The 24,648-nt window shown below is 48.0% G+C and overlaps 1 protein-coding gene across 2 annotated transcripts in view; it reads left to right on the top strand.

Annotated features, from left to right (window-relative positions):
* The window catches only part of RIMS4 (regulating synaptic membrane exocytosis 4), a 59,061-nt gene that overhangs the window by 17,240 nt on the left and 17,173 nt on the right, over positions 1–24,648 (top strand). For both annotated transcript variants that reach the window (XM_035006387.1, XM_035006388.1), the window contains exon 2: positions 21,804–21,942. In XM_035006387.1, the coding sequence (XP_034862278.1) occupies positions 21,804–21,942 (139 nt within the window). The remainder of the gene's footprint in view (positions 1–21,803; positions 21,943–24,648) is intronic.

Below are 24,648 nucleotides of genomic sequence, written 5' to 3'. Positions count from 1 at the left end.
TTTTGAGAAAATGCAGCGAAGGCACACAAAAAGAAAATAAAAAGGACTCGGATTCTATCATCCAAAAGCAGAATGTTTAACCACTAGGGCGGTTTCTCTCCAGTTGTGCGTGTGTGTGTGTGTGTGTGCAGGAATGTGTGTTTAAACCAAGACATGGTCATGCTGTGATACTGTTTTGTAAACTGAAGCCACTACTTAAAAATCACCTTAAAAGGACCTTCACAGGCTGATCTCCAGGGGGACACTCTGATTTCTAGGATTGGGTCTAGAACTGTGCGTGATCCGTCTGTAGACCACAGCCCGGCCGAGGCAGGCCCAGGGACAGGACAAGGCTGCTCACCCTAAGAGCCGTGGCTCGTTTTTTCTGCTTTTCACTCTTGTTCTTGTAAAAGATAAATAAATAATAAATTGAAAACTGACAGACTTACCCAGGATTTTATTCCATGCCCGGCCCCGCATTTAAATGCGAGAAGCAGAAGGCTTGTGAGCTATAAATAGCGCAGGCCGATTCTGAACAGTGGCAGAGAGAATTTGTAGGTTCTGTTTCCTCCCAACCTGGTGACCTGGATTACTTCCTTCCTGCAGCGATGGCTCTCCTCCCTGCCCCGTCTGCCCATCCTTCACGGAGCAGCACAAGTCCCTCTTGGCAGGTGTTCAGTGAGCGCCTACCCGGGGCCAGGCCCTGAGTGCTGGCCACACGGATCTGAGCGAGCCACCAGCCCCCTCACAGCCTGGGGTGGCAGGGCTAGATGTAGACACAGTTGTCCACAAATGGAAACCTTGTCATTGTGGAAGCCCAAAGAGGGGTCCCTAGCTCTGGGAGTGGGGAAAGGCATCCCCATCCTGAAGGACGGGATGCTGGAGGTGAAAGAGGGCAGGAGGAGACAGGAGCCCCAGAGAGGAGGGGTCTCTGGGGCGACGACAGGTGTGCTGCTTGGCACCGAGCAAGGTTTTGTTATTACTCAGCAATTGCATACTTCTTGAGGGCACATCCTAGCTTCCTTTGGTGGCTCCTATGGCTTCTGGAATCCCATCATCTTGGGTAAGGAGGGTGCACAACATTTCACTAGTCCAGTGATTCCCAGCCTGCTGTGCACATGCTTTTCTACCTGACACCAGGATCCTGAGCTCCAACCCAGATTATTCAACTAAAACTCTCAGGTGGGACCTGGGGATCTATTTCTTCACAAGCTCCCCAGGTGATTCTACTGTTTGACCACACTTAGAATTTGCCATACCAATCTAGTCTCCATCTGGGGACCTGCCTTGATCCCCTGTCCAGTCTCCCTTGGATGACAGTGAGGGACAGTCTTAACCGCTCAGGGCTGTTCCTTCCATTGACAGCTCGACTGCAGAAAGTCCTTCCTTTGTGCCCAGAGTCACCTTCACCATTAATCCTAATATAATAATGATGCTGAAAATCAAATTTGCACAGCCCTTTGTTGTCTACACAATTACTTATTTAATTTGAGAGGCAAAAACCACATAGATTTTAAATTCGGAGGAACCTGCATTAAAACCTTCCCTCTTTTCTTGTCGTACTCTATTGATTGCGTCCTTAAACCAGTGAACCTCTCTGTGTCTCAGTGTCCTCATCCCTTAAATGGACATAATAATAGTATCGGGGTCATTGGAAGGACTGAGTAGTAGGTGATATGGGCTCAGGATGGGAGTAAGGCACCGATTTCATAATCATAATAATATATTATTGCTACTACTATTACATGAGACATTTACATTCAGTATTTAGAGGTTTTTATTGAGCGCTTGATGTGTGCCCAGCACTACTCTAGGTGGTGAAAAAGCTCTCACTCACTGGCAGTCGTCATCAGTATTGTTAATATTATTTGAACCTTCAAAGTTGCTGGAGCAGGTGATAAAATCACGCACCTTTTACAGATAAGAAGATGAAGCTCAGAGGGTTGGGGGAGTTCCTCAGTTGATAAGAGATGGGAAGGGAATTGAATTGGTGTCTTCTGCTAATTCTCGTCTTTTCTCCCACCTTCAGCAGGCTTTTGCTTCAGTGCCTCTGGGAAGGAAGGAGGGAGGAGAGACCGTTATGCACAAGGTTAAGCTCCCCATCCCCGACACACACTTTAGCCCCCCTGATTTCCTCGGTGCTGGGCAGTTTAGGGACAGCTGTGTGGTCCTTTATTCTCTTCCTCCACGGCATTCCACTGGAAAAATCTAGTTCTGGTGCCTTTGAGCATCTTGCAGGCATAAAGGAGACCTAGGGGAGAGGTGTAGGATCTGGCTGCTAGCTGGCTCTGCTGGGTTGGGTTTGCAGCCTGAGTGTGGTTAGGGTCTTCAGATCTGCTCTGGAAGCTGTGGGTGCAGCCCCCACTCCACCCTGAGTCACTACCCCGTGCCCACAGCATGACTTCCCTGAGTCCAGGTCTGACCGGATTGGTTGGGTCCAAGGCTGGCCCTGGCTTGCTGCAGAACCCCGCCTGCTCTCGGCCTCCTCGCTGTCCCTGGAAGGTGAGCAGGAGTTTCGGGCACTGAGTTCTCTCTCCCAGGGGGTTGCCATTCAGCCTGATCTCTCTCCACTGGGTGAAAGACCCCATCTCCTGGTAAGGAACCACAAACATCAACAAGGAAAGGAGAAGCCTTGTAGTTAGAAGAGGGTCCCTGTAATCAGACATACAGGTGTGTTTGCTGGCGAGGTGGGTTCCAAGCCAGTGACTCACGTGTCTTTTATCCTATGTTAGAGGTCGATCTTAGCTTCCCTCCTATGAGCTTTTGTCTGAGCTCACTTGCTTTCTTGTACAATTTCAGCTGCCCTGTTGCTACCTCCCCTTCTATCCACTTCATCAGGCAAATCTCATTTCTAGTAGCCTCTGACCGTCGGAAAGCCCTGGGTCAGGAGTCAAGAGACTGAGTCGTAGACCAGTGCTGTCTAACAGAAATTTCTGTGATGATGGAAATGTTCTGTATCTGTACTACCCCAAATGGGTAGGCACTAGCCACATACGGCTGTTTCAGCACTTGATGTGTGGTTAGTATAACTGAGGAGCCACATTCTTCATTATTAAAGATTGTGATTTAAGTGGTCACGTGTCGGTAGTGGTTACTATATTGGGAAGCACCGCCCTAGACCCAGTTCTGTATGTGCTGAGCTGTGAGACCTTGAGCAAGTTTCTTGCCTGCTCTGGGATTAGGAAGGGGTGCAGTTGGAGAAATCAGAAGGAGACTGGCATAGAGACTGAGGTCTGAGTCAGCTAGATCTGGGGTAGATTCCAGCTCTGTCAAAAACCAGCTGTGTGGTCTTGGGCAAGTCACTTAACCTCTCTGTGCTACAGTTTCCTCATTTGTAAAGGGCGCATAACAATCATCTCACAGGGTTTAAATGAGGTTTAAATGAGATAAAACAAATCTACAGTGACTCACTCCCAGTAGGCTCTTGACAAATAGTAGAAGTAGTTTTAGCTGATCTTATAGGAGCCCATGTTCTCCTCTTGCCTCTTTGGACAACTTTGACAATTCTTGCTTTTGCTACAGATGTGTAAAAAGTGCTTACTTTGAGAGCCAGAGGTTTATCACCTTGAACCTCTTGAAATTATGTGTAGGTTGTGTCATTGTGCATTTGTATTTTTTTTTCTGGAGAAAACCAGAATTTTTTAATAGAGATAAACAGCTTTCAGAAGATTTGCAAAGGAGACAAGAAATTTAAGAACTCTGGGAGGGAAAGAAGCATGGTACATGAGGGTTCTGGCCCAAGACTGCCAGCATTTTTGACCTAGCCTTGCCACCTCCAAGCTACATAAATCTTGTTGAACCTCAGCTTCCCCATCTGTAAAATGGGGATAAGATAGGGGCTCTTTCATGGGTTGTTGTAGGGATTAAATAAATGAATCCATGTTCATTGTGTAGCCCAGCACCTGGCATATGATCATTGTCCAGTGAATGCTGGCTGCTTCTAACATCCTCATTATCACCACCTCCACCACCACCACCACCACCCATTGTTTCTATCCACTGCATGCCTGGCCTGATGCAAGCTGTGTCTGTCTGCCAAAGTCTGCCCTTCTTCACCTGCTGCATCATCTCAGACTTCACCTTGTACCGCTCTCCCGTGCTCATTCCGCTCCAGCCGCTCTGGCCTCCTTGTTTGTCGGACGGATCTGACATATGTCTGCCTCAGGGTCTGTGTGCTTGGAGCTCTGTGCCTCCAGGTATCCATCTGGCTTGTTCCTTTCCCTCCTTCAGGTCTTTACCTGCATATTATAATGAGGTCTCCCTGACCACCCCTCCCTCCACTCATCACCTTCTAGCACCCTTTGGGTGGTTCAATGTTTCCTTCCCTCTCCCGGATTAGAGCTTCAGGAGGGCTATTTGTCCCTTATTTTATTCCCTGCGCTGTCTAGCTCCAGTGCCTAGGACAGACCCTGACATAGAGAAGGTGCTCAGAAAAATACTTGGTGAGTCAGCAAATGAATGATTGGATTTCATTCAGTCTGAGGTAGGCTCCTGTAGGATCCTCAAGCTCCAGAAAATATCTCCTATGTAATACTTTCAATCAACAAATATTCTCTGAACCCTCCTCTGTGCCAGGTTAGGTGTTCGGTTCCGGGGATAGAAAGATGAAAAACATCCCAGCTTTTGAGGAGCTCACAGATGTGGAGGTGACTGCAGTGTAGTCCCCTCAGTTGTAACTGCGGAATTGTGCTACGACACTGGGGTCTGTCTTCCACCCTGTCCTGGAAGGGCCTGGTGGACCAGGGCCCCCATCTGCCTTGCTCCATGCTGTGTCCTCAGCACTGGCCGAGGCTGGCTCACATATGTGTACAGGATGCATCAGTGAGCACATACAGGGTGTGGTGGGATAGGGACTGGCAGAGGGTCTGTGGCTGCGCCGAGGAGGAGCACAGCCTCACTCACACGGGAGGGGAGGAACGTTCTCCTGTCCCGTGGCAGACTGCTTTGACTCTCGCTTGGCCAACGATGCAGCAATTTGGGAACCATGGGAGGATGGTGGCTTCCCCTCCGTCAGGAGGCTGGGTAGCCCGCCGCAGCCCTTCTGTATTTCAGCTTCTGCCTGGGCCTCTGTCCTTGGAGTTAAAAATAGTCAAGGATGGGAGTGCAAGGACGTGCTGTCCTTCTCTGCCATGGAACGGGGATTCTGCTACTGTGTCTCAAAGGGGGCAGCAGGGCGGCAGGTTTGAGAAGCCAGAGGCTTAAGGAATTATCCCTTCCTGCCCCCTCGAGGACAAGCACGGACTTCTCTTTCCCCAGTCTGGGATGACTCTAAATGAGCTATGGAATGTCACAGCTGGAGGCACTCTAGGGAGTAGGCTGTTATGGGCATGAAGCCCATCTCCTCCAGGCATGAAGCCCATTGCCTCCAGGCCTGGGACCTTGGCAGACATCACCAATCAATTAAGGCCCCTTTTTCTTGGGCACATGGCAGGCATCACCAATCAATCTCAGCACCCTTTTCTGCCAAGTCCAGACACAGTCTAAGAATTTTTAACACAAGAGTATTTTAGGCAATAGCTATCAGAGTTGGCAAAAAAGAGAAAACCAATTTATCATTGTAATCTAGTCCAGCCCCCTCCTGGTGGGAAAACTGAGCTCAGAGAGGGGTAGAAACTTGTCTGATGTCACGCAGAAAGTCTGTAGTAGAGCTAGGACCAGACACCAGGAGTCCTGACTCTGCTGGGGCTTTTTTTGTTCTCTGTCCCCTACTGCATCTGCTTTTTTATGAGAACTAAAGTGTGTCTGTCCAAAAGAAAGGCTTTTCACTGGACTGCAAACCTCAAAATTTTATGCACCGTACTGTGTATATGTGCTGACAGGTACTTTTTTCTAAGGAAAAGAGAATAGCTCTTGTCAGCTTCTCAAGAGGCTCCTTGCACAATCAAGAAAGGTGAAGAAATCCAAGAAGAGTGAGTAGAATGGGCCAAAGTGCTACTCAAAGTGTGGACCACATACCAGCAGCAGGGACCTCGCCTGGGAGATAGAAATGCAGACCCCACCCAGGAGCTACTGAATCCAATCTGCATTTTAACCAGATCCCTGGATGATTCATGTGCACATTAAAGTTTGGGAAGCTCAGGGCTAGAATTTAGAAGCTCCGCCTTTGGTTTCCTGAAGTGTATGGAGTGCCTGCTGAGGGCCAGGCACCCCTGTAGGGCAGACATGGTCCTTGCCCTCATTTGAAGGAGTGGAAGGAAACTGAGGCTCCTTGGCCAGGATGGGGCCCAGCTATGCTCAGTAGCTCTGCTAAGACCAAATCAAGGGAGGCGTTTGTTTAAACTGTTGGAAGATAAAGGGTAGCACTTCTATCTGAGGAGTCTGAGATGTGGTGTGGGGGGACGTTCTTGCCTGGAAAGCCCTAGTGGGCTCCTGGTTAGCTTCCCTTCTGCAGAGCAGTGCGGAGGGGGCCTGGATGCTAAGCAGCCATGATATTTGGATGAGCTGAGCCAGAGCTTGAGGCCAGGTTTACCAGCGGCCTCTGGTGCCGAGAACAGCTCATCGAAGGTGGGGTTTGTGGGGCTGGTGGTTCCAGATGGTTCTAACTGGTCTCAGCTGATCCTAGTTAATTCTTCTGAGTCCTTCTGAGGCTCTAAAGCAAACTGACCATGTGTAGACTGAGGAAGGTGCCAGTGGGGAGGTGGAGGCACAAACAGGCTTGCCCCGGTAGGGCTGGGATTAGGAGATTCCTTCTCCTCTCTCCCATGTGCCCACTGCATGTCATCATCCGTGTGCCTTTGTAGGGTTATGAATGTATGGGTGTGCTTTGAAGATGGCACAGCTAGGGTCCAGAGGGCGCAGCCCAGGCCTCCCCTGGCCTTTGCAACAGGCTTCCCATGCTGTCCTCTTGCTCAGCTGAGGCCTTTGCTGCCCCTGTTGGAGGCCAGCGCTGACCTGAAGAAGCCTTACCCACCCCCATGCTACTGGCTCCGTGTGGGGGGGTCAGTGTAGAATAGGGGATAAGAGCAGGGCCTGGGAAAGGAAATGGGTACATATAGAAAGAGAAAGAGAGCTATAACTACAGACCATACAATTCACTGTGTAATGTGGACAGCTCAGTGGTTGTTAGCACACTCACCTTTGTACGGTCATCACCACAGCCGATTGTAGGACATTTCCATCACCCTGAAAGAAATCCCTGTACCCAGTAGTACTCACTTTCCTGTCTCCCCTTACCCCTAGAAACAACTAATCTTTCCATCTGTGGATTTGCCTATTCTGGACATTTCATATAAATAGTCATAGACTATGTGGTGTTTCATGTTTCATGTGGCTTCTTTGATTTTGCATGTTTTCAAGGTTCATCTGTGTTGTAGCATTCATCAGATCTCCATTCCTTGTTGTGGCAGAATAATATAACATTCTTCTAAATACATATATACATACACACACATATATATACACATATATATAAAATACATTTTGTTTAACTGTTCATCAGTTGATGGACATTTGGGCTGTTTCCACTTTTTTTTTTTTTTTAAAGATTTTATTTATTTATTTGAGACAGAGAGAATGAGAGAGACAGAGAGCACATGAGAGGGGAGAGGGTCAGAGGGAGAAGCAGGCTCCCTGCCGAGCAGGGAGCCCGATGCGGGACTCGATCCTGGGACTCCAGGATCATGACCTGAGCCGAAGGCAGTCGTTTAACCAACTGAGCCACCCAGGCGCCCCTGGCTGTTTCCACTTTTTGACTATTATGAATAATGCTGCTGTGAACACTTGTGCTCAGCTCTTCGTGTGGTTGGGGCAGGTTTGTTTTGCATTCTGCCCCTTTACTAACTTGCTGTGGGACCTTGGGCAAACTGCTTCAGTTCTCAGAGTCTTGGTTTTCTGAGAGTTTCTGGGAATTGGGGACACTGGTATCCATCTCAGAATATTGTTGAGAATAGTGCCTATAATTTACCAAGTGCCTTTAACTTACCATGGCAGTCACTTTACATATATTCTGTCATCGAGGTCAGCCCCGCACGGGGCATGAGAGGATTTATTTCACAATTAATGTGAATCAGTGCTAAAATAGGCTAACACACTGCCTTGTTATAACAAATCACTTGGTGGCTTGATGGGTTCTCTTTGCAGTGTGCATTCAGGGGGGAGAGCTCCCGCACCTCCTCTGTACCCTTACCCTTTTCACATTTTTTAGGGGATATATTTCTTATCTATCCTTTTATATATTCTTTTTTTTTTTTTTTTTAAGATTTTATATCTTTATTTGACAGAGAGAGAGCACAAGTAGGCAGAGTGGCAGGAAGAGGGAAAGGGAGAAACAGGCTCTCCATTGAGCAGGGAGCCCGATGCAGGGCTCGATCCCAGGACCCTGAGATCATACCTGGGCCAAAGGCAGACGCTTCACCGACTGAGCCACCCAGGCGCCCCTCCTTTTGTATATTCTTAAAAATGCTTAAATATACATAGAGAAAAGCTTCTGGAAGAGCTGCCTCGTGGTTTCATCATTTCTGTTTTCTCTCTGCCATGAGATTAGCATGTCCCAGATAGGGTTTGCTCCTTCCTCCTGGATTCCAGAAGAATTCATGGGATAGAGCCCCAAGTAACTCAGAAGGGATGTTTCATGTGAGCAAACACTAAACCTTTAATCTGTGAGCCACTGAGATTTGGGCGTCGTTTGTTACTGTACCATAACCCAATGAGAGCTGATCAATATTACAACAGTGAGAAGTGGATTCTATTATTTCCATTTTCTGAAGGGACCGAGGCCCAGAGAGGTTCAGTAACTTTCTTTCGTTTCTTCAGAAAGTGGCAGGAGGATGCTGCAAGTCCTCCACCCAGTCATTCTGGCTCTCAAGCCTGTGCTCTTAAGAAGATGGCAGTACGAGGGCTGTGTTTGGTGAATGATGAGTAATCCAGTGTGGACAGAACACCTGGTGTGTTCATGATGTAAGACTAGTAGTGTAGGTTTGGGGCAGATTCTGGAAGCCTTGAATGCTGTGAGTTGTGAGGATTCCTAGTGCCAGATGGGATTGTAATCTCTACCTTTTTGCCCACAACCCAGCTTCTTCCAGAGCTTGCTCGGCTTGTCCCAAGAGCTATAGGGAACGGCTTCCTGGGGAAAGGCAGTCACTTGTGGGGACTGTAAATTGTCTTCCTTCCAATGATTGCTGAAATGCCTCTCCTCTAGAAAGTCTTCCACCTCTGGCAGGAGTAGAGTGAATGACTTTTCCCTGACCACCCCGATAAGTGTAGGAACCCCTCCTTCCCCAAATGCATTTACTCTGCATTCAGAGTTCTTTGTCCTCAGTTGACATTTTGGTTCTGCCTTTTTGCCTTCTCCCTGCGTATTTGTCAATATGGCTTTCGGTTATAAACTCCCGGAAGGTAGCACTTGCATCTATGATAAAATCTTGCTATGATTTTATTTGCAACCAAGTATAATTCAGTATTGAAATCGTTCTTCTTAAAACCCAAGCACTGCCTCTACTTCCAGTGCTGTATTAATTACTCCTCAGTTCCCATAGTACTGTGTGTATATCTCTGTCCTTGAACTATTGTATGTTGTAATTATAACAGCTTGTGTTATAATTGCCCATTTACTTGTCTGTCTCCCCATAGACTGGGAGTTTCAACAATGTCTGGGTTTAATTCATCTGTATTATGAGTCTCCTGCATAGGCCCTGGCACTGAATAGGCACTTGGTAAGAGTTTGTTGAATGAATGACAGTTACTTATCTGTTATCTCTCCCCTCCCCCTCCACCAACTGTAAGCTCCTTAAGGACAAGTCTTCTACTTTCCAAGGCCAGGAAAAGCATGGGATAGGAAATGAGCTCAGTAAATGCATATTTCATCGGACAAATGAGAATAGTATTTCCTTCCAGGGGCAGAACTCTTTAGAGTTAGAAAGCACATTCAGATACTTTACTCTCAATTCTCTCAAAATCTTTAGACTCTTCCTCTCCAGTGTTCTCAGATTGTTATCACGTGCCCTTTGCCTTCCTTGCTCCCATCAATTTCACTCTGTGTCTTTATGACCTCTCCCTCTTCACCCTTCGTATCCTCTTGGAAAAAGTTCTGAGGAATTCACACACAGCTCTCTCCTCTCATCCCTCCAATGTAAAGCAGCCTAAAGGGTAAATTCCACTCTGGTCTGCATTGAACTAAGATCATTCTCCCACTTAACAGCTTTGCTGTCTTGGGCAGGTTCATTAACCTCCCTGAGTCAACATCCATTTCTGAAAATCGAGACAATAGTGGTTGTGAGGATTAAATGAGATAACGTAGGTTGAGCTCTGGGAGCTCAGTAAGTAGGAGTTCCTGTCTTTATGTGGAAGGGTGGAATTTGAGACATCATTAAGCCCGTGGAAAGGAATTGTGGCTTAAAAACAAACATGGGGTGGGGGTTACTTTGTTCTGAGATCTCCCTTCCCTGTGAGCTGCTACCTCTGCCCCAGGCAAGCCAAGGCCTCAGCACTTGGGTCAGCACCACGGACAGTTCCCAGCATGTAGGGCTATTCAGTTCCTGTTCTGTAATAGGTCTAAGAGCCTTTCAATTCCAAGTCACAACTTCATTTTATATACCATCAAGAGAGATAAAATATGTCAGAATTTAACTGACTTGCCATTGGTTGTTATTCGTATCTTAATTTCAGAGGTCTTGAAAATGTGTGTCTTAGAATCAAAGAAATAATGACAATATATGAAAGGTGGTATTAGTGAGCCATTGGCCAATGACCCTTGAGGAGGTTAATTTTAATAGCCAGCATTTATTGAATGCTTACTGAGTTCCAGGCCTTTTTCACCTCTCCCTCTTCTGTCTTGGGTGCTGTCTGCCCTTCATACATTTACTTAGCAAATGTTACATTTGGGGAATATAAATGTGAGCCAGATAGACAGTTAATCAGCAGTTTTCCCACCATCCTTCTTCCCAAAATATTTTAGTTCTGAGCCTCATTTTTTCAGGACGTTGCTTCCTGCTGAAGGATAATCTATGTTAACCTTTCCAGTCTACATCATGTTTAATCCATTTAAAAAGCATTTTAGGGGCACCTGGGTGGCTCAGTCGTTAAGCGTCTGCCTTCGACTCAGGTCATGATCCCAGCATCCTGGGATCGAGCCCTGCTTCGGGCTCCCCGCTCAGTGGGAAGCCTGCTTTTCCCTCTCCCACTCCCCCTGCTTGTGTTCCCTCTCTCGCTGTGTCTCTGTCAAATAAATAAATAAAATCTTAAAAAAAAAAAAAGGACTTTAAATACATACCCTTAATGACCCAGCAATTTCACCCCCAGGTTTGTGCCCAGAAAAAAGTGCACAATGGTCAACAAAAGACACATACAAGAATGTCTTTGGCAGAGCTTTTTATAATATCCCCAAACTGGAAACTACCCAAATGCTCATCAGCAGTATAGTTTTGATATGTAAGACAATAAAGCTTTGAGAATGAATGAACTTCATTAAAACAATCAGTGTGAATGAGACTCAAAAACAGAATGTTGAGTTAAAGAAGTCGACATTGGAGAATATATAGTAGATGATTCTATGTATACAAAAGTGTGAAAGAGCCAAAACCAACCTGTGGTGTTAGAAGTCAGGATGATGCTGGGGCACCTGGGTGGCTCAGTCGTTGAGGGGCTGCCTTCAGCTCAGATCATGATCCCAGGGTCCTGGGATCGAGCCCCGCATCAGGCTCCCTGCTCGGCGGGAAGCCTGCTTCTCCCTCTCCCGCTCCCTCTGCTTGTGTTCCCTCTCTTGCTGTGTCTCTCTCTGTCAAATAAATAAATAAAATCTTTAAAAAAAGGATGATGCTGCTCTTGGAGAAGTAACCATGGCTCGTGAGGGGCTTCTGGGGCATTGGCAATGTTCTGTTTCTTGATCTGGGTGCTGGTTCCATAGATGAGTGCACTTTGTAATATTTATCAAGTTATACACTTAAAATTGTACATCATGTAATTATACACTTTCCTGTATATATATATATATATATCACACTTCAGCAAACAGGTTTTTTTTTAAAGATTTATTTATTTATTTATTTAATGGAAAGGTCAGAGGGAGAGGGAGAGAGAGTCTTAAGCAGACTGTGTGCTGAGTGCAGAGCCCAATGTAGGGCTCAGTCTCATGACCCTGAGATCATGACCTGAGCCGAAACCAGGAGCTGGACGCTTAAGTGACTGCACCACCCAGGCGGCCCAAACAGTTGTTTTAAAAAGCATCTTTCTCCAGAAGAGAAGGGGATGGTGAGAATTTTATATGCAGGATGATTGGCAAGACATTTGGGGGTAGTTGGTCACATGGGATGTTTGGAATTACCTGAATTATTCAGTGTGAATGGAATGGAGAGCACATTGGAGAAAAGGGAAAAAATAGGCTGAGAATGTAGATTGGGACCAGATCCGAAAGGCAGTGTGTGTTAAGGTCTTTAGAATTTATTCTGCAAGCATTGAAGTATGATTGGAGGTTTTTAATCAAAGAGATGACATATTCAGGATTGAGTTTTAGAAAGTTCATGCAGGCCACAGAGTGGGGAACTGACAGAAGAGAATGCTCTGGTGCTGGGACACAGTAGGGCTGACCACCTGACCAAGCATTCGAGGCTCCTGGGGATCTTCTGAAATTACAGATTCACAGACCCCCACCCTAGGCCTACTGAACCAGAATCTCCAGGAGAGGGGACAGAGAAATCTGGGTTTTAGCCAAGTTCCCAGTGTATTCCAAACTGTCGGACCAGCACTGACCTCCAGGAGGGTGTTTGGGAGCCTCTAAGTTAGTTGACTCTTGCAGCAGTCCAGGCAAGAGAAGGCCTAGGGCGTGAGCTAAGGCTGTGACCCTGATGATGCAGAGTAGGACTGAATTTGAGTCCCCATAAGGAGGCATGGTGACACAGTTTACTTAATTAACAAATACTTATATGTCATTTACTAAATAGCACTTACTATGTGCCAGAGCCTGTTCTAAGTGTTTTTTTTTTAATACCAAATATTAACTCATTTAATCCTTATAAAAATGTTACGAGGCACTTACTGTATTTTCTCCATTTCTTTGAAGAGGAGGCAACAGAGAGACAGAGAGGTTAAGTACCTTGCCCAAGATTCACATTACTAATAAAGTGACCAGGGTCAGCTCTACAGCTTAGACCATCAGGCGCCATTGTCCATGGTTTTAGTCACTAGGCTTTGCTGCTTCTTGAACATGCTCCAGAAATAGTGGCAAATGGCTGTTTAAGGTGAAAGGGGCTGAGAGGTTGGCAGTGAAGAGACCTGAATTCCAATTTCAACATAGTCGTTGACTCATGTCCCTCTGTAGACCTCAGTTGCCCCTTTACACAGGAAGGCATTAGTTTGGATGACCCCTAAGTTCCCTCCAAATGGAATCTTCTCTGATTTTAATGGAAGGCAGATTTTGACAGCTCTGGAGAGAAGAGGGGGAGGTAAAGGGCCCTCAATCAGGGTTTATGCTTCCTCGGCCTGTTTTTGGAGACCAGCCAGAGGCAACATCAGGGCTCAGGAGGTCTGAGTTCCTGCATGTCATCTCAGCCTTGATTTTCAGATGAGTCTTAAGACTTGGGCAAGGGAGACATGTGAGGCTGAAGTCACTTGGAATAGCTAGGCCAGGGAGAAGTTGACCATAGAGGAAGAAGAGGCAGCAGCTTCCAGGGTATTCATCTTGGAGGAACAAGAAGGGCGGTGCTAGTGGGCAGGGGAAGCAGTGAGTCCCAGGGACCGTGGTACTTCTCTGATCCTGGTTTAAAATAACAGACTGACCCAGAGCTCTTGTGTCCAGGGGACTTCACAGCCTGTGATGTGGATCTGTAGTGGGCCTTTCACAGAGACAAGATTACACTCTCGTCAGGGATGTGGTGAGGGGTTTTAGAGCCTGGGGACTTGGAGTAAGTCGTATGACCTCTATCAGCTTTGGGCTCCTCATCTGGAAAACAAAGCTGTGAAGACCCATCTTCGATAAAATGTCAAAGTGGAGAATAGTTGTATTCTCTCCTTCCTCTACCTCCCACCACCACATTCTTGGAATCTCTAGTGGTTAAGAGTATAGGATTTGTTTTCACACAAATCTGGGTTTAAAACCTAGCTCTGTCTTGTCTGGTGTAAACTTGGACAGGTTGCTGAACTGTTCTGAGCCTGGTTCCTTTTTGTAAAATGAGGATAACCAACACTTGACTCTCAGAGTTATGGTTAAATTATATCTATCTATCTAGAGCCTAGCACAGGGTAAGTGCTAAGAATAATGGTACTCTAATTTTAAATTTATCATTATGGTTATTTTATTATCCTGTTCCTTATGAATGCTTGTTTTTGGGAGAAGGTACATTAAACACATTCATATTAAGGTATAAACAACTGAGTGAAACTTATGTTTTCTTTATTGGAAAATCTGCCTTTTTACTGGGGGCCTATCCTAAATATAAAGCCAATTCAATTAAACACTATTCATGGGGCTGGGCAATGTTGGGCGCTGTCCTTGGTGCTGAAGGGGAGTAAGGGAGGAATGAACTTACACTGTAGACATAGGTACCGACTAGGTTGACTGCGGACTGTGTTTCAAGGTGCAGTGGAGGAGATACTTCAGGAGAGGTGAAGATGAAGTGCCCCTGGGACTCAGGGAGTCTGATCAGGGAAGTCTTTGTGGAAGAGATGGCATTTGAGTTCTGTGGTAGAGCTTAGTGAGTTTAGTGTAGTGGTTCATTAAAAACATGGTTATTGGAGTTAGAAAGACGGTTTGGGTTCCAGCTCTGCCATTAGTAGGTATGTGTCCTTAGGAAAGTTCCTTAACCTTCCGAATTCTTATTTTCTCCTCCTGTAAAAGGGGGCAGTAACTATTTTGCTCACAGTTTATTGTGACAATTAAATGATACGCTGCCTCTTAAAACACTGGGCACAACATCTGACACAGTGGTGATGATAATAATAATAAGAGCCGTCTTTATCAAGTGCTCATGGTATGCCACCACTCACTTAGGACATCCTGAAGATTAAATGTTTGTATCATTATATTACCATATTGTTAGAGTTAATCTTCATAACAGCCCTAAGAGTTTGGTGAGTGCTGAATAAATTATAGGTGTTATTTAAAGCTTAGCTCTGGAGGACAGTTAGAATTTTGATAGAGAAGGTGAGGAAGGGAGGAAAGTCAAGGAGAGAAAACCATGGTGAGGAGTTACTGAGGATGTACCCAGAGCGAGGTGCCTGGGGCTGGGGTGTGAAGACTATGGGGGAGACCAGTAGCAGATGGGCTGGGAATCAGATAATGGAGTCTTGCGTGCCTGGATGCAAAGGTTGAACCTAATTTGGCAGGCAACGGGGAGCCATTCTAAGGTTTTAAATAAGATCATGGCATGATTGAAGTGATTTACTTATAAATTTATATTTCACCTTCATTTACATTATAGAATTAATACACTTAACTATAAAAAATTCAGAAGTCATAGAAGCATACAAAAGAGAAATAAAACTTTCCTAATGTGCTGGTTGGAGTATAAATTGGTACAACTACTTTGGCAAGTCATTTTGCAGCTGAACAAATGCTTGCCCTATAACCCAGAAGTTCTGTTTCTAGGTATATTTCTGAGACATGCGTGTGAATCTTCCCTAAAGGCCAAGCATCGAAGTAATCATAGCAACATTATTCCTAATAGCCCCATACTGGGGGGAAAAAAAAAAAACAACCCTAAGCAGTACAATGGATAAATAGGTTGTGGTATATTCACATAGTAGAATACTATATAGCAGTGATAATAAGCATCTACAACTACACACAACAACGTGAGTGGATCTTATACATTCAGCATAACACTTAGCAGAAGAAGCCAGCTCCCCCCTCCCCAAAGGGCCTTTCTCTGTTTATAAAGTTCAAAAACAGGCAAAACTAGTATTTGGCATTAGAGATCAGGATAGTGGCTACCCTTGTGGAGTGAGAGAGACCCAGAGATGGGGCACAGTGGGCTTCAGGGGTCCTGGCAATGCTCTGTTTCTTCATTTGGGTGCTGGTTATACAGGTATGTCTGCTTTGTGAAAATTCATCAAGCTGTACGCTTTGGGTTTGTGCACTTTTCTGTATAGATCTTGTAGTACTTAGATTTGAAAGTTACAGAAACACATCTTTCATCCCCCTCTTCTGACAGTCTTTCTCCCTACAGCTATTCCCCATTAACAGTTTGGTTCATATCCTCCCAGATTTCCTCCCAAATATATATAAGCTATCTATAGCTTTACAAAAATGGTATTATGATTTACATAGTGTCCTGCAGTGTACTTTGTTAACAATATGTTGAGGCAGTCTTTCTGTGTCACTGTATGTGTGGATCTAGATGATTCTTTTTTTAAAAAAAGATTTTATTTTAAAATAATCTCTGCATCCAACGTGGGGCTCAAACTCACAACTCCGTGATCAAGAGCTGCATGCTCCACTGACTGAGCCAGCCTGGCCCCCCCAGATGATTCTTTTTAACTGTTGCACAGTATTTTATTGTGGGGATGTGTCATTTAGTAAACTGGTTCCCTGTTGATGGACAGTTAATTCCAGCATTTCATTGGTGTAAATGATACATGGGGAACCTCTTCATGCATATCTTTGTGTACTTTTGTGACTGTTTGTGTAGAATAAATTAGTAGGAGTGGAGTATCTTTGTCTCAAGTGATAATTTAAGATGGTTAGTCTCTTAATGACTTGTTGGGTGGGTGGGTTGGATCAGGGAGACCAGTTAGGAGTCTGTTGACATAGTTTAGACTTGAGGTGTAGGTGGTTGGCTGTGAAAATGGACAAGAAAGGGGAGAGATAAGAGCTATTACAGGCAAAGACCTTATAAGACCTGCCGTTTGATGAGAAAGGGGAAAAGTCAGAGAGGTCCTGAGGGGGTTCTCAGGGATGGGTTTAGTTTTGGCCAGGTTGCATTCAAGGATTCTGCTCATCATCCAGGTAGTGATGCTCAGAATGCAATTGGAAGTATTGCTCTGGCCAGAGTTAAGGGCTCCATGTTGGGGGTGAGATTCATTTGCATAGGGTGGTCCTTCGGTTGTGGGAGGGGAATGAAGTCACCAGGGGGTGAGGTCTAGAGAGAGGGAGAACCCAAGGACTGAATGGTGAGGCCCTCATGTATAGGGATGGAGGCAATGGTCAGAGGGACCAGAGGAGATTCATAAAATTTACTATCAAGGAAGCCAAAGGGGACATCTGAAATGACTGTTGTTCAAAGGATGAAGTAATCCGTAGCCTACGTTAGTCGCCCTCCCACTGGCCCCCCAATGGTGCTGTCATTACATTTTGTACTTGGTCTTCAAAGCACTTACCACACTTGTGATTAATCAATGTGATCATCTGTTCAGGGTCCACCTCCCCCTCTGAACTGTGAGCTCTGTGGAGGCAGGGACCATGCCACTCTCATACTCTTCTATCTCCAGCATCAGGCATGGTGTTTAGCACATAATGGTGTTGGTACCCCAAGTTGTTGTTGCTGTTTCCTGGCAGGACTCCAGCTGTTCACACTCTGCGCCCCGCCCCCGTGCAAATTGGGAGAAGAGGGACTTAGGACCCCGCGGGAGAGAATTCAAGCTGCTCAGTTCAAGTTTTGGGTGCAGCAAGTGTGAGTGGGTGGCCAAAAGTGGGTCATCCAAACTCCCATTTATTTGTACATTACAGTAGCCAGCTACAGTTGGTGCCCAAAGCTTATAGGACTCAAACTCCAAGCCTCTCCAATGGGGCATTGGTAGCTTCTCATTTGCTCCCCTTAACCATCCCTTTGGAGAGCATGCCCTTCCTCTTACCTGCACTCATTGTGCAGCAGCTCTTCTTATCACCACATTCATGAAGGGAATGGTGTTCCCATCATGATGCTGAAATCCACCTGTGCAAAGATTTTTGAACTTCGACTTCCTTAGGATGCCGGTCAAGGCAGTTGTCTTAAGTCACATTTCCCCAAAAAGTACCCTGAGATGAGATTCGTGTGCAGGTGACGGAAGTGCCCCCACAGGAGAGCGGGGAAGCAGGAAACATGCAGGGATGTGGGATCGAGGGCAGCTCCAGCCCCCCCACCTCAGAGGGTTCCTCTGGAGCGCATGTTATGCCTCAGAGTTGTTCTGACCTGAGGTAAAGGACCTGAGTTGAGGGTTCATTCTCCTGTTCCATTTAGGCTTTGATTAAGGGGATCATGGATCATAAACCCCTAGGCACTTCTGCCTCTCGCTGTGTGGGGGCATCGTGGGCTCAGTAGCCAAAGGAAGACTGAGAAACAAACAAAAAGTGGTGGTGGGGCTCACAGGAGTGGGAAGAAGGGAGATCTGTGAGGTGTGGGTGGAGTGTCAGCAATGTCTGCTACAGCAGGTCACGCCCGGGTCTTTTTCTGGGACCTGAAGGACCCAAAGCAGAGGCTGAAGCTCTCCTCTGTCTTCCATCCACGTGCGCTTTATCAGTGGAGACCAGCCCTTAGAAGCACATTTCACATCCTCAGGAAGGCTTCCCACTGGACCAGAAGGCACTCAGTAGATGTTCACTGAGTGAGTTGGAAGCACCACAGTTCAGGAGCTGGGGGCTGAGATGAGGCCGTTGTACTTGGTCACGAGCAGCCGTTGGAGACTGGTTTAGGAAGCTGTGCGAATGCAGTGGAAGCCAGACTGCGAGAAACGACAGCGTGTGGTTGTCTCTGTGCTCGGAAGGAGTTTGTTGGTTGAAGGCGGTGGGGGAAGAAGCGAGGCCTTGAGCAGACTTGCAGGAGGAGTGGAAAGAAGCAGAAGATGGAGAGGTGGCAGATTCAAGGCCCAGAGAGGACAAATGGGAGGAGGAGTTCCTGGTGCAAGTGGGAGGAGGTGGGATGAGGAGAACAGGTGGCAGATCAGCCTTGGCCAAGAGAAGGGTTACCCTCTTACTCTGAGAGAGCAGGAGAGGGTTGAGAGGCTTGTTGAAAGGTCTGAGGATGGTGCAAGTTGGAAGTAAGAAGGAGCAAGTCAAAGAGACACATCTTTTCAGCCAAGTGGGGGAAAGGTCATTGGTTGGGGTGACTGGGTGACGGGGTAGGGAGTGTGAAAGCGTTGGTACAGTCACTTTGGGGACCTTGACTGAGTCAGCAAGAGATGGCCAGTGGAGGATCAGATGGCCAAGGGGAGATGGTGGACCTTGTTGGTGTGGTTGGGCACCACACTGGGGACTCCCGTGGTGGGGAAGGTGGCATGTTGGGGAATATTTTGCAAGGTGGTTGGTGTGAGCAAATTTGGGGAGTGTTGAAAGGTCTTACTCTGCAGTCACTGTGGCTACTTCTGTTTGCATCTACTATGTGCCGGGCTCTGTGGCAGATGTCCAACAGCTCCATGGGGTCGTGCTACCTGACTTGCCCAAGGTCGGGCTGCCAGTGGTTGCAGAGCTGGAACTCTGTGCCTGCCCCGACTGATTGTGACACCAGCCTCACCTGAGGCCCATATAGGGATTTGGATGTGAAATGCTTTGGTGCTGCAGAATGCCACGCAGATGTGAAGCACACCTTTCCAAGCCTCCTCCTTAGCCCCCGTGGGGACTGAGTTGCGTCATGCTTTGGTTCTCCCTCTCCCAGGAGAAATGTGTCAGACCCTGGTGGGCGGGGACAAACCAGTGTGAGTCTCTAGAACAGGGCTCTGTGGGGAGGTAGAAAGCCCAGGCAGGTGTCTGCAGCCTGCCCGCAGGGTGCCAGGTTCTGGGTTTGTATCCCCAGTGTGGGGGAGTGGGGTTTGTCCCTGGACCTGTGTCTGCACTGTGTGTGTGGGAGTTGAGGGACATCTCTCTGTGCTTGTGAGTCTGTGCTTCTCAGTGAGCATGTGCATGGTTTTGAATCTTACTCTGTCTTAACACCTGCTACACACAGAGGCACATAGAAGTGGTTGGGTGGGTTGCAGATACAGCTTAGGGAAAGAACAAATGGTGGGATGAAGGGAAGCAGAGAGACGGGGACACACGTGTTCCCCCACGTGTTCAGAAACACCCAGGTGACACACACACAGAGAAATGCACAGTGTCCGTTTCTCTGTGTGCTTTCTTGAGTGGGTTGGCATATACTTCTTACGGATGTGCATCTGTGTGTATGACTGGCACATAACCAGTTAGCCTCCGAAACACAGAATGATAGGTATATGGAGACTCGTGGAAACACACAAAAACGCTCAGACATACATTAGCGTACTCTGTGTCTTTGCATGTTTATTCCTGCGTGTTTCTGTGTTACCGTGTGTTTTTCTGAGTGTGAACATCTGTGTGCCTGAATAATGCAGATACACGTGGGAGACAAACGTGGGCACACACTCTGAGAAACACACACACAGTGTGCGTGTGTGTGTGTGTTTGTGTTTGTGTGTGTTTCAGAGTCAGGCAGGGAAGGAGGAGGGAGGCCAGGAGAAGGCCAGTGGGAGGGTCCTGGTCTTGCTCTGCTTCCTGGCACGCAGACCCAGGTCCCCTTACCTCTTGGGGAGCAGGATGATGGGGTTTGGGTGACACTGCTTTGCTCTGGTGGGTTGGCCAGCCAGCACTGAGGAAGCCCCTGAGGTATACGAGTTCATTCCAGACTTCGTAGAGAGAAGTAGATCTTCATGGGGAAGATCCCCCTAAAGATCTACCTCACCTCCAGTACACCCGCAGTCTGTGCAGGGGGGCAGGAGATGTAAAACTCACCCTGGTCACCAGACTGTGGAGCAAGGAGCAAAGAGACCCTCCTGGGGTCAATTCCTGGTGCCATCATTCCCCCCCCCCCTTTCTGGCTCTGTGGGTGTGGACAAGTGGCTTAACCTCTGTGTCTTGTGACCACTCTCAGGGCAGACATCCGTTCATCCAGCAGTTATTAATTGAGTACCTACTGTGGCTGGACCCTCTTCTTGGCCCTGGGGCTTCAACAGTCAACAAAGCAAAGTACCGTGTGCTGAGTTCACCTGCTATGCGGAGGAAGCTGGTCAATAAACCAGTAATGCCACAAACATGTCTAGGGTGGTGTTGGGAAGAAAGCCAGAGCAGGGTGATAGGACAGAGAGGGGCAGGGGGCGGTGGGGGCCAGAGAATGGTCAAGGAAGGCCTTGGCTAAGATGACGTTTGATCACAGAGTGGAAGCAAAGGAGTGAGCTACTGGCAGAGGAGAGGGTGTTTGAGGGGAGGGAATAGCAAGGGCAGAGGGACATTTGTGATAAGTCTGTTGTTCTCCCCATTTTACAGTGGAGGAAATGGAAGCACAGAGAGGCTGAGTGATTTGCCCAAAGTCTCACAGCCAGTGAGAAAGAGATCCACATTTGAACGTGGGCAGTCTGGTTTCAGAGCCACTGGTCGAATTGGTGGTCCTCAATCGGGGGTGACTTGCTCCCCCCACCCCAGGGGATATTTGGCAATGTCTGGAGACATTCTTGATTGCCCCACTGGACCGGAGGGTACTACTAGCATCGAATCGATGGAGGCCAGGGATACTGAGAGAACTTTCACGATGCACAGGGCGCCCTGACAACTCGGCGGGATCCCGTCTAAACCGCCAGTAGTTGCTAAGGTGGGGAAAACCTGGTCCGATCCATGCAAAGCACTCAGCAGAGTATGACACATAGTAGGTGCTCAGTAAAGAGTAGCTGAAGAGGAGAAGTGATCTGTAGAGATTTGCAGGGGAGTGTTGAATTCAACGGGGAGAAAAGGGACCTGTAAGTGAATCGGTCCATTTATAGGACTCCTGTGATGCTTCTTGGTGGGTGGGTATGAAGGGCAGGGCCGCCCCAGGGAGGGGGTACAAGTGAGGCAGGTGGTAGGAGGAGTTTGGTGGACTGGAGGGGGTGGGGCGACACTGGGCAGCCACCAGCCACTGTACCACTAACCAGACGACTTGTCTCTCTGTCCCTTCCCGCCCTATGTCTCTCTCCCCATCTCTCTTGGCCTCTCTGCCCAGAAGGGGACAGCCGGAGGCTGAAGGGGGCCATCCAGAGGAGCACGGAGACCGGCCTGGCAGTGGAGATGCCCAGCCGGACCCTGCGCCAGGCCAGCCACGAGTCCATTGAGGACAGCATGAATAGCTACGGCTCAGAGGGCAAGTGAGTGTGGGGCCCAGCCCGCTGCCAGCCCTCCTGGCTCTCGCAGCCCCTGTGGTGTGGGGTGGGAGGGGCTGAGCAGCGCCAGCCAGGAGGCCTGGCTCAGCCTCAGGCCAGGTGGGGCATTGGCTCAGCACTGCGGTCATGCAGAAGGGAGGTGGTAGGGCAAGCAAGCTCCAAGGGTGCTGCAGAGCTGTGTGGGGCAGACTCCAGTGCCTGACGGCCCACGGGCTGCACCATCCTGGGCCCATCCCTTCTCAGCACCTCAGTTTTCCCATCTGTAAAACCGGGTAATAGGGGCAGCCTCAGAGGGGCGTTGTGAGGATTCGGTGGGTTTCTATTTACAGAAAGCAGAGGACAGTGTTGGCACGTGAGTGCCGTACGTCAGTGTTGGCAAAAATAAAGAAGGGGGTCGAGATGGGTTTGTTTTTTTTTTTAAAGATTTTATTTATTTGAGAGAGAGAATGAGAGAGAAAGAGAGAGCATGAGAGGGGGGAGGGTCAGAGGGAGAAGCAGACTCCCTGCCGAGCAGGGAGCCCGATGCAGGACTCCAGGATCATGACCTGGGCCGAAGGCAGTCGCTTAACCAACTGAGCCCCCCAGGCGCCCGAGATGGGTTTTATCATGATGTTACTCTTTCCTCTTTACTTTCTTAGTTTCTTAAATCATGATTGGTTTTTAAAAATACATAATTAATACTGCTTGATAAGGAGTTTCACACATGTCAAACCATAAAATATTAGGTCTGACTGCCTCCTCACCAGCGTTCTCTCTCCCTGACTATATGTCAGCACCACTGGGTTCTTGTTCCCGCTCCGGATTGCAGGCCCTGTGCCCTGAATCAGAGTGTCTGGGAGTGGAGCTCGGAACTCCATTTTTTAAAGGTTCCCTGAGGGAAGACTACTCCAGACTGGGGGGATCTCATCTTTGTAGCAATTATGGACCTCTTTGAGAATTTTGGGCAAGTTTTGGGCCTGCTTTCCCCTGAGAAATATGTGCACATACACCCTAACACACACACAGTCCCACACATTCTCACACACATACACAGTCGTACAAACATACTCTTTTCATAATTAGAGCGGGTTCCCAGATTCCCCTAGAGCCCATCCATGGATCCCTAGCAAAGAAACTTTGCTCCCAAGTGACTTTCTTATTGTACAGATGACCAGGGCACTCAGAGAGGTTGGGGAGCTTGTCCTGGATCACAGAGCATGTTAACGGGTCTGGAACTCAGGAGTCCTGACTCCCACTGGGGGCTCATTCCATGGCAACGCGTCGCTCCCTTGTCTTGGCCATCCTCAGCCAGGGGTATGGGGGTTCTTGTCACCCTCATGAGGACACTGGGGCTTGGGGAGGTTAAAGCAGTGCTGTCCAGTATGGTGGATGCTAGGCACATGGCTATTTAAATTAATTTAAGTGGAATAAAATGAAATATTCTGTTTTTCTGTCGCGCTGGCCATATTCCATGTGTCCAGTGACAACTCTTTGGGACAGTGCAGGTATAGAGCATCTCTGCCCTCGCAGACAGTTCTGTTGGGCAGCACTGGCTAAGTGGCTTGTCCGGGGGCAGACACCGGGGCGCGGCTGGGGCTCAGCCACCACCTTCTGCTCTTCTCCCGTTTCTGGCACTGCCTCCCAGCTGGGGGTTCCTGCTGGCTGGAAGCCTTCCCACCCCCAGCCCCTCCTAAACTGGGCATCTCCGGCCTCTGTGAATGGTCTTGCCTTGGCAGATGCTGCTGTCCCACCCACTGCCTCGGGAGGCTTTCCGGAGGGCGAGAAGAGGAGGAGGACAGGCAGAAGGGAGAGGAAGAGGAGGAGGAGGAAGGGAACAACTGTTTTCTTTAACCTGAGAAACTTGGCAAGGCAACAACACTTGGAGGAAGATATTGTAGGCATCGGGGTAGCAGTGGGTCTCTGCCGAGTTCCAGAGGGTCAGGAGGTTTGGGGCCTAGTCCTGGCTCTGCCACTGACCCCCGGATGGCCTTGGGCACATCCCTTGGCCTCTTAAGCTCCAGGAGGCTGGCCGACATCTTGTCTGTTGGTCTCACAGGCAGCTCAGGGGGAGGGCAGCGTGGTGCAGGGAGCAAGAGCGGGGAGTCAAACCCAGAGCCCCATTTTACAGAAGGCTCAGAGACGCCACGTGACTTGTCCAGGGAGAGCAGCACAGGAGGGTGTCGTGCAGGAGAGATGAGCTGATGCCTGCACGTGACAGGTGCTTGGGAGGTGGCTCTTGTCATTTCTTGTAATGTGCTTTAAGGGACCAGAGAGTCTGAGATTCCAGGCCAGGACCCTGGAGTCAGACAGGCCTGGTTTGTGCCTCATTTCTGCTTCTTAGTAGCTGTGTGACTTTGGGGAACTTACTTTACCTCTGTAAGCCCAGTTTCCTCATCTATGGAAAGGGGACAGTAATAGCACACCAAGACTACTCTTAGAGTTGTATGGATAACATGAATTAATATATGTACGAGCGCTTAGGACTGTGGCTGGCACGTAGCATGCCCTATTATTCTGTTATTACTGGCTTTGATTATTGTTGTTTGTTGTTGATTCAGCCCATTAGTTGGGTATTTTGCTCCTTGTGGCCAGTTGCATCTTACTGGACACAGGGAGCCACCCCCAATGCAATTGTGTCTGTAAAGTACTTAGCACAGAGCAAGCACGGGATTGATGTTGGCTGTGACATTTGTGATCATCAAAAGGTTTGGG

Source organism: Mirounga leonina, unplaced genomic scaffold (genome assembly GCF_011800145.1).
Source record: "Mirounga leonina isolate KUSES-001 unplaced genomic scaffold, KU_Mleo_1.0 Mir_150, whole genome shotgun sequence".
Taxonomy (NCBI): domain Eukaryota; kingdom Metazoa; phylum Chordata; class Mammalia; order Carnivora; family Phocidae; genus Mirounga; species Mirounga leonina.
This window is presented reverse-complemented; position numbering and strand designations above follow the sequence as displayed.